The sequence below is a fragment of the Setaria italica genome, chromosome IX (assembly GCF_000263155.2).
Source record: "Setaria italica strain Yugu1 chromosome IX, Setaria_italica_v2.0, whole genome shotgun sequence".
NCBI lineage: Eukaryota > Viridiplantae > Streptophyta > Magnoliopsida > Poales > Poaceae > Setaria > Setaria italica.
Genome location: NC_028458.1, coordinates 43794415 through 43808532, shown reverse-complemented (window position 1 = coordinate 43808532; position 14118 = coordinate 43794415). Strand labels below are relative to the sequence as shown.

Here is a 14118-nt window from a genome sequence, read left to right as displayed (position 1 = left end):
AAAATTATTGTGTGCAACATAATAACCATGTATAAAAATGACTGTGTTATGCAATTCTGAGATGGAAAAATTCCCACCGCAACATAACAACATGTTTCACACAACATCCACTGAGAGCATAAACAATGTTTGAAACATCAAAAAGTGACATATGCAACATTAGAATTAAACATTTGAAACACCAAAATTATACACACAAAAATAGTTCACCTGCATCTGATTTGTGAATGATCTTCACTCTTTGAACTATCGCACCAAAAAAATAGCATGAGATGACTTCAGATCATACAAATCGAGTTTCGCTCCTATATATAAACCACAACATTAGCCACAGCTATCGAAAAGTCATGATGCAACAAGTCAAAACTCCTATTGCAACACGCACATAATACAATCTCAACATCCCAAATAATCTGTTCAAAATCGAAAAAAGCTAAGAAAATGTACTTCTACTATCATCACAATCCCCACTACAACATATCAAATCCACCTTTGCAACATCCGAAAACGAATATCAAAACATCACAAATCCCAGATAGCTAGATGCAAGCAGGAAGGGGAACGAGATCGTCGGCGACTTCCTCCCACCAGCTGCCTTGCAAGAGCATGGGGCCATCGAGGAGTGGTTGCAGGAGTCAACATATGTCGCCCGTCTGGATGGGATTGTAGCACCTCGCTTGGTGCCACACACCTCGTGGGGATTGATAACGGCGACTAGCCAGATGATGAGGAGCGAACCAGCATCACCAGAGGGAGGAGGGGGCGGCCCGGAGTAGCGGGAAGCAGATTGGAGATAGCTAGGGAGGAGCTGTGCAGTGGGCCAGCAGCACCATAGTCTCCGTCTCTGCTGTGTTGGAATAGGTGAGAGAGAGCATAGATATGATGTGATGAGAAGAATGAGCGGTGAGACGTTGGGAAAATATCTAATGAGTAGATGTGGATGTCGTGCGGCCACGTAGCGTCCGATTTTATTAGCTTCATCGGACGCACGATCGTTGAGCATTACCGTAAAAACTAATAACTTGCAATTTTTAAATGTTAAGATTCCAATCATCTCACAAAACTTTTTTTTTAAACAACAGAAACTATTGATTCTTAATTTTTCATTGTATATATATACCTAAGCTGATCACATGGACGAAAACATATAAAATGAAGAAGAGATGAAACATGACAAAAACACAACCATTTGAAATAAAAGTATTGTCCTAATATTCATCAGAAGGAGAAATATGGATATCACCATGTTCAGCTTTATCAGCTGCTGGGTCTCAGGTAGTAATCCCCTTCTTCTTCTTCTCTTTCTCAATCTTCTCATCACATTGAAAAGGGATTGCTAGCGGGTTGTTTGGTTTGAGGGACTAAAGTTTAGTCCGTGACACATCAAATATTTAGATACTAATTACAAAACCAATTGCATAAATGAAGTCTAATTCGCGAAATGAATTTATTAGACCTAATTAATTCATGATTTGACCATGTGATGTTACATTAAATATGTGCTAATCATGGATTAATTAGGCTTAATAGATTCGTCTCGCGAATTAACCTTCATTTATACAATTGATTTTATAATTAACCTACATTTAATACTCCTAATTAGTATCTAAATATGCGATGTGACCAACCAAACACCCCTAAATCTCGCCCGGGTGTTTCAGAAGCTGGGTAAGAGCAACTCCAAGAGGCTGCTAATCTTACCCCCAATACCTTTTTTAGGAAAAAAGAGAGAAAAAATGAACTCCAACAATCCACCTAAACCTTCCCTAATTTTTTAGCGACGCTAAAAAACAGCCTGCCACCGCGTATATTTTAGCGTTGGCGTTCCTCCCCCAATCCTGATTCCCGCACGCCCGCGCGTCCCTTCCGATGGGCCCAATACGATGACGTGGCCTGTGTTTGAAATATTGGGGGCTATTTATTAGCGATCTGCTGTGGACTAATATGTTTTTGGGGGAAATTTTTTTTAGGAGAACCCCCAATACATAGTTTTGGGGAAGAATTTTTTAGGATACTCTTGGAGTTGCTCTAAGAGCCTAAGAGGAAACGATCGAGAACACACTTGTGAATCATGATGACGTTATAGCTGCACCTGCTTGCCCCCACTGTTGGGACAATCTAAGGGGGTGTTTGGGAGGCATGTGCTAAATTTTAGCACATGTCACATCGGATGTTTAGACACTAATTAGGAGTATTAAATATAGCCTAATTACAAAAATAATTGCACAACCCCTAAGTTAAATCATCAGACGAATCTATTAAGCCTAATTCCTCCCGATTTGACAATGTGGTGCTGCAATAACATTGAAAGCCTTCTGCAAATAATTGTGCACTAAAAATTCCTCCCGTACTTCACCCCAGAGGTCCCCCAATTAGTTTTGTAACTTGGCTATATTGTTGTCTCGGAATGGACGATCTGTAGACATCCGATGTGACAGGTGCTAAAATTTAGCACCTGCTATCCAAATACCCCTTAAGAAGGCGATGCCCTGAACCCGTGGCATTGTTCCAAAGATGACGTTGTGCGGCAGGAGGCTCTGCTCGTGAACTGCTAGCCCCTGACATTGCCTGACGGACGTAGACGATGACCCAGGCCGGACATTGTAAGCCTTCTGCAAACAGTTGTAGAATAGAATCTCCTCCACTTCATCACCCCTGACGCCCCCCACCAACAGCCCGACGTTCCCAAGCGCGCTGTCCAAGACATGGACAATATGGAGCGGCGACGGCCGGTTCGCATGGATCACGTGCCTCAGCCGCCAATCCTGGGCGTCGTAGTCCTCCACCACCCACACCTCCACCGCCGTCGACGACGACGCTAGGCCGGCGAGGAGGCACAGCTTGCCCGCCAGCGTGCTGATGGCCTGCTGCTTGACAGCCCCGGCCTCGTGCAGCCGCGGCAGGGCCATGCGGCCGAACTCCTCGTCGGCGGCGTGGAAAACCAGCAGCTCCTCCTTGTCATGGCGAGGCCGTGTCTGTGACCGCGCCACTCGCCAGTGCAGGCGACCGTGCACGGTCACGGAGCTCTGGAGCCTGAGGCGGCCGACGACGGTCTGCAGCATGGCCGTGCCGGCGTCGCCGGACATCGGGACCTCACGCCAGGTCGCGTCGGGGGAGTCAACCGTTTGAAGCCGGAAGCGAGGCGTCGTCTGCTGCTCGCCGCCGCAGCCGGCCACGGCGCTCCCCGACGACGACGAGTGCAGGAGGTGGAAGACGCCCGTGACGGGGTGCGAGTAGGCGCCGGCGATGTAGCCCCGGTCGAGACGGCCGCCGGGCTCACCGACACGCAGGGTAGGGGCGGAGGCGACAGTGCATGCCCTGGAGATCGGGTTGAGGAGCAGGTACGAGCAGGGGACATGCTCTGCGACAAACGGCGGCGGCTGCGGCCTCACCCACATCTCCACGCACAGGATCCCGTCCCACGATCTCATCGCGCCGGAGATGCTCGGGTAACGGGCGGTGAGGACGAGGCGGAGGTCGCAGCAGCGGGATCGGTGGCCATGGTCGCCGTCGTCGTCACCGGCGGCGGCGGAAGGGCGGTCTCCGGTGCGACGGCCTCGGTCGTCTTGATCCTGGTGGATGCGGAGGTGGACGGTGCAGTCCCTCGTGTTGTCTCGTTTGGTGACCGTGTCCGACCAGGTGAGGAGGAAGGGCGAGGCGGCCGTGCGGGCGGCGTGGGCGCGGAGGAAGCTGGGCTCCGAGGCGAGGTCGCGCCAGGACCTGCACACGGCGCGGGCACGGCAGAGGCACCGGGCCGGCAGGCGGAAGAAGATCTCGCGGTGCACGTCGCCCGGGAGCGCGGGCACACCACCGCCGTTGGTGCCCACGCTAACATCCTCCATTGGTTCGATCCTTGACAGGGAAGTGTTTCTGTTGTTCCCGCTGCAAAAGCCAGGTTTTATCGTTGCTTCGTCCCAAGATGGAATCCGTTCAGTTGTCGACTTGCTCTTTCTCTCTTTGATGGAATCCGTTCCATTTTCGGCTTGCTCTTTTGTTGGTTGTTTCGTAATCAACGTGTCTGATTCGGGAACTTCTTTTTGCTTGCAGAGATGGACACCCACCCTGGGAGAAGTTAACAATTGCAGCACGATCGCTCCGGCCCCGTGCAGCCGGGACAGGGCAAGGCCGAAAACCAGAAACTTCGCCTGACCGGTGACCGCGGCCTGTGAATCCCGGACACCGCCAGTGCAGGTTGCCGTGGACGGTCGCGGAGCTCTGGAGCCTGAGGCGGCTGACAATGGTATGCAACTTCGCCGTGTCAGCAGTTTTCCACCCTAAGAAGCTGAACTCTCGAACAAACGGTCACCTTCTGAACTTTTCGAAAGCTAAAACCCTACAGAAACTATGATTACGTGGAAAGCCTAGAAGCAGTGAAATGTGAGCTTTCCAAAGTTTTCATCGTGAAAATTACCCACCTGCCATCGTTTATATTGCGAACCAATCATTTTTCTTTCCTCAGCTCCATCTCCATCTGCGCCGTCTCCCTCTCCTCTGGCGCCCGAGCCATGACCGGCGCGCGCCCCTCTTCCTACGAGCAAACGGCTATCACCACGACGATCTCCGCGCCAAGCTGAAGCCCCACAGTTGGTCCTTGACGTCTCTCCATCGCTGGAGTGCAACCATCCATGAAGGACCGCGCCGGATCAGAGCCAAGTGCCGCCGGAGCTCGCTTGGCCAATTCACTGCGACCGCCACCCGTCCGAGCCAGAAGAAGACTTTGCAAGCTTCTTGAAGCCGAGCTGCACCTGCTCCGCCAGTCGACGCCATCGATTCGCCACTGGAGGAGCCCCGCCGCATGAAGTTTGAGCCGGCCGCTGTCTTCACCGCATGCCACCGATTCCAGCCATCTATGTGAGTCTCCCAGCTCGGTGAGCACTTCCACAAGATCTCCTGTTACTCCTCTCCTTGATGCACCACCTGTCGGAACCTGTAGCCCCCTAATTGCCGGCAATTTAATCGCCCAATGCCGCCTGACCGCCATGGCTATTAGAAGTCACCGAGCGTTTTGCGATTAGGTCCCTTGGTGATCCTATAAATTTTAGAAACACTCCATCCCACCATTTCAAAAGCTAGGTTGCCAAACGGTGTTAGCTTTCCAAAAGCTAGCTTTCGAAAAACCACCTTTCTAAGGAGCAAAAGCCAAAAACTAGCTTTCTGGAAAGTTTGGAAAGCTAAAGCTCAAACAAACATGACCTTGGTTAGCTACCGGAAGATAGAAATAACCATTTAGATTTCAATACGAAGTGGTTCGCCGCGGGAGTAGTAATAACACAAGGCGGAGGTCGCAGGCTCGTAGCGGCGGTCGCCACCAGCCGCCAGTTCTCGCACACGGGGCGGGCGCGGCAGAGCAGCCGGGCCGGCAGGCGCAGATAAGGATCTCGCGCAGCGCGTCGTCCGGGAGCGAGGGCAGGCCGCCGCCATCGTTGCGCACTTCTAGCTTCAATGGAAGTCCGGATCGAGCGCCATCGGCACTCGCCGGCGGCCGGGCGAACCATGGCGTGCGGCGGAGACAGCGTCCTGCCGACCCAGGGGACGGACGGTGTTTCAGAAACTGACCGGGTGGACGGTATTTCAAATACCGTCTACCCTTGGGTGCCTACTGGTCGTCAGATCGAGCTTCTGCGGTCCACGATGACCGAATCGCAAGAGTCCCTTCCTCGCTCTCGACAGCCGTCTACAATCGCTTTGCTCGTCGGAGCTCCGCCGGCCCCACTCCTTTACCCGGTACTCCTCGATCTCTGCTGCACGGGACACTTACGCGCTGTCGAGAGGCGGGACATTGGCGACGTGTGCAACGTAGCTAGCACACGGCTAGCCCGGCGCAAGTTCTGGCCGCTGGCCGGAGTAGCAGAGCACGAGGAGCACTAGCGGAGACGCCGTTCCCGCGGCGTGACGGTGGAAAAGGCACGGCCGGCCTGTCCGCCTGCGCCAGCTCCGGCTTACAGTAGAGCGGGCGGAAGGTGTTCGTCCAAATGCCGCGTGCAGCGAGAGTCTGCCGTAGCGCTGCCGGCCGGCGCCACCGCTTGCCATGAACGCAGTGCCAAGGAAATCAAATTTGGCTTGCTCACCGTCGCCATATATTGATCACGCGTTGGAGTTGGAGCTTAATTTCGGGTTTCTGATTGAAGCCATGCATTGAGAATCTACGGAGAACTACTCTATAGTAGTACCAGTGTGGCAGTGACGACTATGCTCTTAGGTGAAATAATTGGCCCAATTTATTATCTTAAGCTCATGCAGGCTGTAGCATATCCATATTCAGACTAGAAGTTCGCTCATGCAGCATAGCTGAATGCTGATGCAACCATTTCCAATTGCAATAGCCTGAGCGGGAGTTCAGGCCACCGATGTCAGAGACTCAGAGATCCATCCCCAATTGCGCTACCAGCGCGACCCCATGATTGATCACTGTAATTATTGGCAAATTTCGACCGAAATCCCGAACCCTGATCTAGTGTGCTTTCTCCATGCATGTACGCCTCAATTTACCAATTATATGTGCTTGGTGAAGTATCAGAGCATTTCTCATGCATTTGAGCTGATATTTTTTTATAAAATCATGTATGTATGTGGCATACCCTTTTTTTCATTGCAAAACATAGTACACATGTGCGTGCTTTTTAATTGATATATACATGTCCCCTTGCCATTACGAGAACACGCAAGCACACAGACTTTACCCCACGAACACCTCCAAGAAAGTGGACTGATAGATCTTGAATTCAGAAAGTCAGCACAATTAGATATGGAGATGGTGACAATTCGATAGGATCTCAATTAGATATGGAGATGGTGACAATTGCACCATCCCCTACACGTAAAAGCGAGAAGCCCATGACAGCCGCATTCTGCATAGTGTGCTATGTATGCGTCAGAGCAAACAGTTTCGACATCTTCAGGTGTTCGTCGCAACCATAAAAAATACGGGCACACCCAACCACTGGAAGAGATATTGGAGGCGTCCATCAGCTAGCTGGCAATGCTGCTTAATTCAAGGGAGTAAACTTTTAGCTGCAGACAAAACAGCCATCGCTTTACACGGAAAGGCAGTTTTAATTATCTTTATCATTTTTGTAGCAAGTTTCATTTCCAAAACTGCCATGTTAATTATCCAGAGTGAAATGGAACCACCAAAAGGTAAGAGAGCTCAAATGAATGAGGTGGGGTATGTATACGCCTATACGGTAATTCTGGCGATTTTTACACGCACTGGATGCTCGAGTGCAGTTAAAAAAACGACCATTGGAGCTTACTGTATAGGCATACTGACATCACTATTCAAACTAGCCATTGATGTAGATACAAGTCCGGTCCTCGTATCCGGTATCTCCAGTGCACCCACGGAGCTTACTCTGTTCTAATCTATTCAGCGTGCTTTTCTACTTTTAATGAACTGACCTGTTGTGTTTTTTTTTTCAGTCAGAGTTCAATTATGATCTACGCAGGTTGATTGGCAGCATGATTGGAGTTACACAAAAAGAGTAGTAGGTATTACTGATCGATCTATGTATGGCCTAGCTATAGCCTGTCCAAACATATAGAGCTCACCTGATCTTGATTCGGATGGGACGGCAAATCAGCAAATCCTGAATTATATTGTACGTTGTATTTTATATTACCTCATTTATCACCTTTATGTGGAGGTACAAAACATCATTATCACTGGATTTTGGCCACATAACCAGAATCCAAGGGTATTTGTATTCTTTTTCGTAGCTTTTGGATATGGAGGGTCCTCGATCAGGTGGCTAAACATGACAGAGATCGACAGTACAGGAGCAGCAGTGCGCGGTGGCGCTCACTATAAAAGGAGAGATCCCCCCTATACATCTTTGAACACCACGAAATACATGGAGGACTCGATCCTGTTCATGCAGTGGGCGATGAACACGCTGCAGCACGAGCACCCGGCGCCCGCCGTCGTCGACGAGGCAACCTCCCCGTCGCTCCAACCGCTTCCCGAAGCCTCTTATGCAGCTGAGACGGTCCAGGAGTCGCTGATCACGGCAGCCCACGCACACGCAGCAGCAACAGGCTGGAGCTCCCGCGACACCACCACCCGCGGCGGCCATGTCTTGACAAACTCTGCCTGGCACGCCGCCCCGACCGGCGGCAGTAGTGGCAGTGGCACCAACAACCTTCCCGTGAACTGGAACTTCAGCGCCGTCTCGGCAGAGCTTGCCAGCGACGGCACGCCGGAGACACCCATTTTCACTACCAAACGAGGCTTGCCGGAGCTGGCGGCATACGGATCCCCGATGCCGCTGATAAGGAGAGCCGGCCTCAAGAGCACGGGATCCACGCCTACGTCGTCGGCGCCGTACGCACACGACCACATCATCGCGGAGCGGAAGCGGAGGGAGAAGATCAACCAGCGCTTCGTCGAGCTCTCCGCCGTCATCCCCGGCCTCAAGAAGGTCCGATCTTGAGTCCCAGACAGAGGTTGCAGTTTCACAGTAATTGAAGGCTAATTAACTTGTGTTGTGATTGTGATCTCAGATGGACAAGGCGACGATCCTCTCCGACGCGACGAGGTACGTGAAGGAGCTCCGAGAAAAGCTGAACGCCCGGGACGCCGGCGGCGTGGTCATCAGGAGCTCCGGGACTGTGGTTCTGGTTAAGAGGCCATGCTATGCCCCGCCAGACGACGAGGAGGGGGCGCCGTTGTGGGCGCCGGCGGCTGTGAGGAAACCGCTGCCAGAGATCGACGTGCAGCTCTCCGGGAACAATGTCATGGTCCGGGTCCTCTGCGAGAACGGCAAGGGGGTGGTTGCGAGGGTGCTCGCGGAGGTCGAGGATCTCCACCTCAGCATCGTTGATGCCAGTGTCATTCCGTTCCCGGCTTGCGCTCTAAACATAACCATCACGGCAAAGGTAGGTCTTTCTTTGTTTCTCTCTCTCCAATTTGACTAGCTGGCGGTCTTTTTGGAATTTTAGTGTGTGCTTACTATTTGGATGTACCATCATAGTTGTACTATGATGCATTTCTTAAGAACTTTATTCTGATGGGCCCTTTTTTTCTTCATGGACTGTATAATTAAAAAAAAGCTATGCTGATTAGAAATCGCAAACAATCAGTCGAAGATAATGGTCAAGTCGTCAGGATAATGCAAATTAGTTGTTAGTGCTATTATTCACCCATTTCGCTTATACATATTCCATGTTTCGGAATTCAATTTAAAGAAAAAGTAAGAGCATATTCATTATATTTTTATTTTGTCAAGAAGTGCTACTCCAAATGGCAAATGCTCACTTAGCAGTTAAATGAATTATATGTGTGCTTTTGAGGTTGGAAGAGAGAAAATACGAGTTGTTTTATGTAGTAGGACTTGTTTCGAAGTCTTGAACTCCTTGTATTGATCTATACATTCTTATAAACACTGAAACTGGTACGACATGAAACAAGGACTATCACACCGATGAGATATCATGACTAAGAGTGCTTTCCAGCTCCAAGAATTCTTAGAGCTGGGTATTTCTATCTCCAAGAATTCATAGGACATCTCAGACCTGTGGGCTCTTAATTAATCTTTTCACCATCATATGTACTATTCTCTATTTGTTTTGCCCTTGTTTCAGGTCAACATTTTTTTAGGGAAAAGGATGGACTGACTGTTGGTTAATTCCAGGTGGAGGCGACCTTCATTGTCACAGCGGAGGAGATCATTGGCCGTGTCAGCTCTGCATTATCACAACAGCAACACAGGAAATAAACTACATGCACATTGTGATGCACTGGGAAAACATGGATGTATATGAAACTTAGCATGTGGTCATGGATTTGAATGCATTCCCAATTCTGCAAGTTTGGAGGTCAATATGCATTAAAATATATTTATTTATGCACCAATATCATGTGTCACTGTTCATCATGATCTTATTGTGCATACAGCGACATTGTTGTATGCACATATTTTTGGGGTGAATATATAGTTCATCAATTAATACTCCAACCATTTTACAATATCAGATTTTCTTAGATTCAGAGCCTCTGATCTTTGTGGGTTGGTTAAGCGCAAACATTGTGGAAAGGGGATATATTATCTACTATATATTGAAAATATTATATGGTTCGTCGTCGTTGCCAGGGGAGCGTAAAGTGTCTGCTTCGGCGATATATATACTCTTCATTGTTTTCAAGAGTGTAAGGTTTATTTCTGTTTTGTTTCATTGTTGTTCACTATTGAGATTGCTGTATTTTGGTGTCTATACTACCCATGACCATAGCTGGTGTTACATCCAACATAGCACTTTACTAGTAGCGTCTTCAAACTCTCATCTGTGGCGATTTCTAATAACATTTGCCGTCACCAAATATGCAAACATGAATATGCTTATGAGTGAGATAATTGGCGAGGATGTCCACAAAAGTATATTTGCAATGAAGAAAGGGTTAACATAAATATTAAAAAATGTATGGCATTTGGATAGATTATTTTAATGTGAGACAGCATGCATTAGTTTAGTTAATACTCCATTTGGACGTTGGCCCGGTTTTTGCTCCTTATTTTGCGCGTACTATATTCTTGGTGAGCATTCATAATTGAAAATTCGACGTCACTAGACAGCCCTCCATGGTGCAGGAGCTTTTAGGTTGTTCTAAGGCTATCGTGGGGTAGCGTAAGAGTTTCATTCTCATTTAATGATACAACACATCAGCATTTTTGATGACATGGTAGGCTAATTATGAGGAGAGAGAGGGAAAGAATTTCATTAGGATGAAGCTCTGCATACATTGTTTCCAAGACTATGAAATCTGATGAAACTAGCATTGGGGACTAGAGAGTTTTATTTCATTTCATCACACCCAATGACATGCTTCACAATTAACTGGTATGTCCGTCCTATGAAACTGTGAAATGAAACTCTCCATTGGAAGATCTTGTTTTATTCATCTACTCAAATATTTTTCGACGACATGTCATTCTTGGAAACCGCAATATGAAATAAACGTACAAACATTTTTCATTTCCATTAGGGCACCAGCAATGGGGTCGAGAAGCTCTCTAGAAGAGAGCCACGTAGGAAAGAGAAAGGGTTGTACCTATCTTCGGAAGACCTAGAGGAAGCTTCGGGATTGTATGATGAGATTTTGACCGCCATGATATTGTATAGTCTATTTAGAATTAAATGGAGAAGTTTGAAATAGCATGACATTATGATGCATATTTTGGGCTTGGTTGAACTTGAGTTACATGGATGGGGTCCCCGTTGTGATCAGTTGGTCAGAACGAATGCAGAGATAAGCCCAGCGGCGGTGACTCGGCAATGAGCCCCATGATGATTTAAGTTAACTAGCTGCAAGAGTTGTGGGCTGATTTAAGTTAACTAGCTGCAAGAGTCGTCTCATTTGAAAGGGGCTCGGAAGGTGCCAGAGTACCGAGAGGATAAAACTTGCAATTCAAATTTGAAGTTGGCAGCGCCGCGGTCGTCCTTCATCCACGGAGCCATCCGCGAGAAGCGCTCGCCCTACAACGGCAGCGCGGCGGCGCTCGGCGCCCCCTTACTCCATCAGCTGGCAACCATACCTCCTGCCTATAAAAGGAGGCCCTCGCCCTCTCATCATAGAGACATTCATTCTTCACCACGCCGGTGCCCTGCTGCTTCTGCACGCCGCCGGACATCCATTCTTCACCACGCCGGCGCCCTGCTGCATCCGCACGCCGCAACTCCATTCCACTCTCTTCTCCACACACAGCACACTACACCACCAGCCGGAGGGCGCCGTGATCTGGTAAGTGCGGCCGGAGATCCGCGGGCAGTTCCTTGTAGCAGCCCGCCCGGCACCGTCGCCGCTCACTGCAACATCGACACCACCATGGCCGCCCACGTCGAAGGTGAAGTTCTTTATATGATTCAATGATCTCTGTTTAATCGAGTTGCATAGCATGTGTTACAGGTGTGGCTCACGATCTCTGCACACGGTCGATGGCGGCGGAGTACACCAGCGCCTGAGTGGCCGCGTCTCTGGCCATCTCGCTGGATCGGCGACCGGCAACAATACCTGTGCTGCAAGATGTGTCATGCAGCTAGCGGCGGCTCGACGGCGAACTCGCCGGCCGCCCCCCTTTTCATTGATGTATGCGGCCACGGCAGCCCGGCAAGAGAAACGCCCTCGACGGCGATCCATACGACGGCGCCTGGCAACGACTTTTGTTCACTAGAACGCAGCGCCTCAACGGGCAGCAGACCTGTGAAGAGCACTTGGTTTTCTGCGGCCGCGAGCGGCGGCCCGGCGAGTGTTACTCCGGCGAGATCTCCGGTGACGTGCATGTCATTCTCGGCGGCGAGCATGATGGCTGGTGACAACTCCATTCCAGTGATATGTGCGGCAGCCATAACAAGCACGTCGTTCTCAGCGGCGGCATCAGCGGCACGGCAGTAAAGGAGCCCGGCACAACTCCGGCGAGCGCGGCGGCCGGTGATTATTCTCGATCGCGATGACGCATGTGGCAGTCCACGACGAACAGGCCGTTCCAGGCAGCGGCCCGGCAACAACAGATGAGCCCCGGCAACCCTGTGCGCCCTCAAACTTCCATGCATGTGTAACAATGAAGAAACATGTAAAACATACGCACCAGCAAATGTGCATAAGCACCAGCAGCCAGCAGCTATAGGCCACGCAAGCACCAATTTGGCCCTGACAGTTCAATGCGGCCCATTAAGTGGCCCATGACGGCTGCAGTCCAGTTGATCGCTACCACACAAGTAAAATTATTCTAAGTCCCACAGTATGGTCAAAGCTAGCACAAGTGCATAAGTGCATGCCATCAAAGAGTATGAGCCGGCATACGACTAAGTGTCCCGCCGATGATCTCAGCAGTTTACATGAGGAGAAACCTCCTGAGTACAGTCTGAGCACAAGTCTACTACTCACCATAACAACCACCTTCCGCACCATCAAGACCGGGGAACCGTGTGAAGTCCTCTTTTCCCTGACCGACGAGGCTAGGATGTTTCCTTTTCCGTGACCGACGAGGCCGGAATTACTTTGTTCGCGACCGACGAGACCGAACACTTTGACTTCATTATGGGATCCGCACGACGAGGCCGGATACCTTTCGCTAGAGGCCGACGGGGCCCTAGCACTTCACCACATTTATTCTTTGTGCTTATGCATACTCGGAGATGACTTTATTCTACTCAGAGATGACGACTATTGGCATAGCTTAATCAGAGATGTTCTGCAACCCAATGCTGCAGATATAATTAACCGGAGGCCTCACGAGGCCCCGGAACCCACAAGCCACACAATTCTCTGCTGCTTGGCACAATTTATTATATACTGCAGGAAATTGTACTCTGTAAACTTACAATGATGAATAAAAAGATATTTCCCGTATGTGTTCTTGCACGTTTACTATACTTTGTATGTGAATTTATACTAGCACACCTTGTACAAATTCCTACTACGTACGACCCGCAGCTTTCTAGAAAGCTCCTTGGGGGAGCGTTTCCTCTCCGCGAAACAGGGATGATAGGGTAGCAGGTACTGGTGGCGGTCTCCTCTCCGCGAAACAGGGATGACAGGGTAGCGGGCGGTGGTGACGGTCAAGACAGCGGCAAGGTGGGACGGTGGTGGCACCGCCTGCCGAGGTGATGGTAGACAGCCGATTGGGCTGTGGAGGGATGGGGACGAACAACGACGAGTTGATGTGGGAGCGGTTGAGGTGGGCAGGGTAGCAAGCGGTGGTGGCGGTTGAGATAGCGGTGAGGTGGGCGGCGACGGCGCCGGAGTGGTGGTGGACAGCCGATTGGGCTGTGGAGGGGCGGGGGCTGGGATGGTGGTGGACAGCCGATTGGACTGTGGAGAGGCGGGGACGAGCAGTGACGAGTTGGTAACAGGAGCGGTTAAGCAGTGACGAGTTGTAACAGGAGCGGTCAAGGTCAAGATGGTGACCGCGACCGGAGTCGGATTGGACTGTGGGGACTGTGGAGAGGCGGGAACGAGCAGTGACAAGTTTGGTACATTGGACTGCGGAGAGGCGGGAACGAGCAGTGACAAGTTTGGTACATTGGACTGCGGAGAGGCGGGAACGAGCAGTGACAAGTTGGTACATTGGACTGCGGAGAGGCGGGGACGAGCAGTGACGAGTTGGTACAGAGCGGTCAAGATGA

The 14118-nt window shown here is 50.2% G+C and overlaps 1 protein-coding gene across 1 annotated transcript; it reads left to right on the top strand.

Annotated features, from left to right (window-relative positions):
* Nucleotides 1–7848: 7848 nt before the first annotated feature.
* Nucleotides 7849–10029, top strand: LOC101772425 (transcription factor bHLH18-like). The gene is made up of 3 exons (XM_004984090.3): nt 7849–8417; nt 8500–8874; nt 9630–10029. Exons 1-3 carry the CDS (start codon nt 7851–7853, stop codon nt 9711–9713), a joined length of 1026 nt encoding a protein of 341 aa, XP_004984147.3. The 5' UTR covers nt 7849–7850; the 3' UTR covers nt 9714–10029.
* Nucleotides 10030–14118: the final 4089 nt, after the last annotated feature.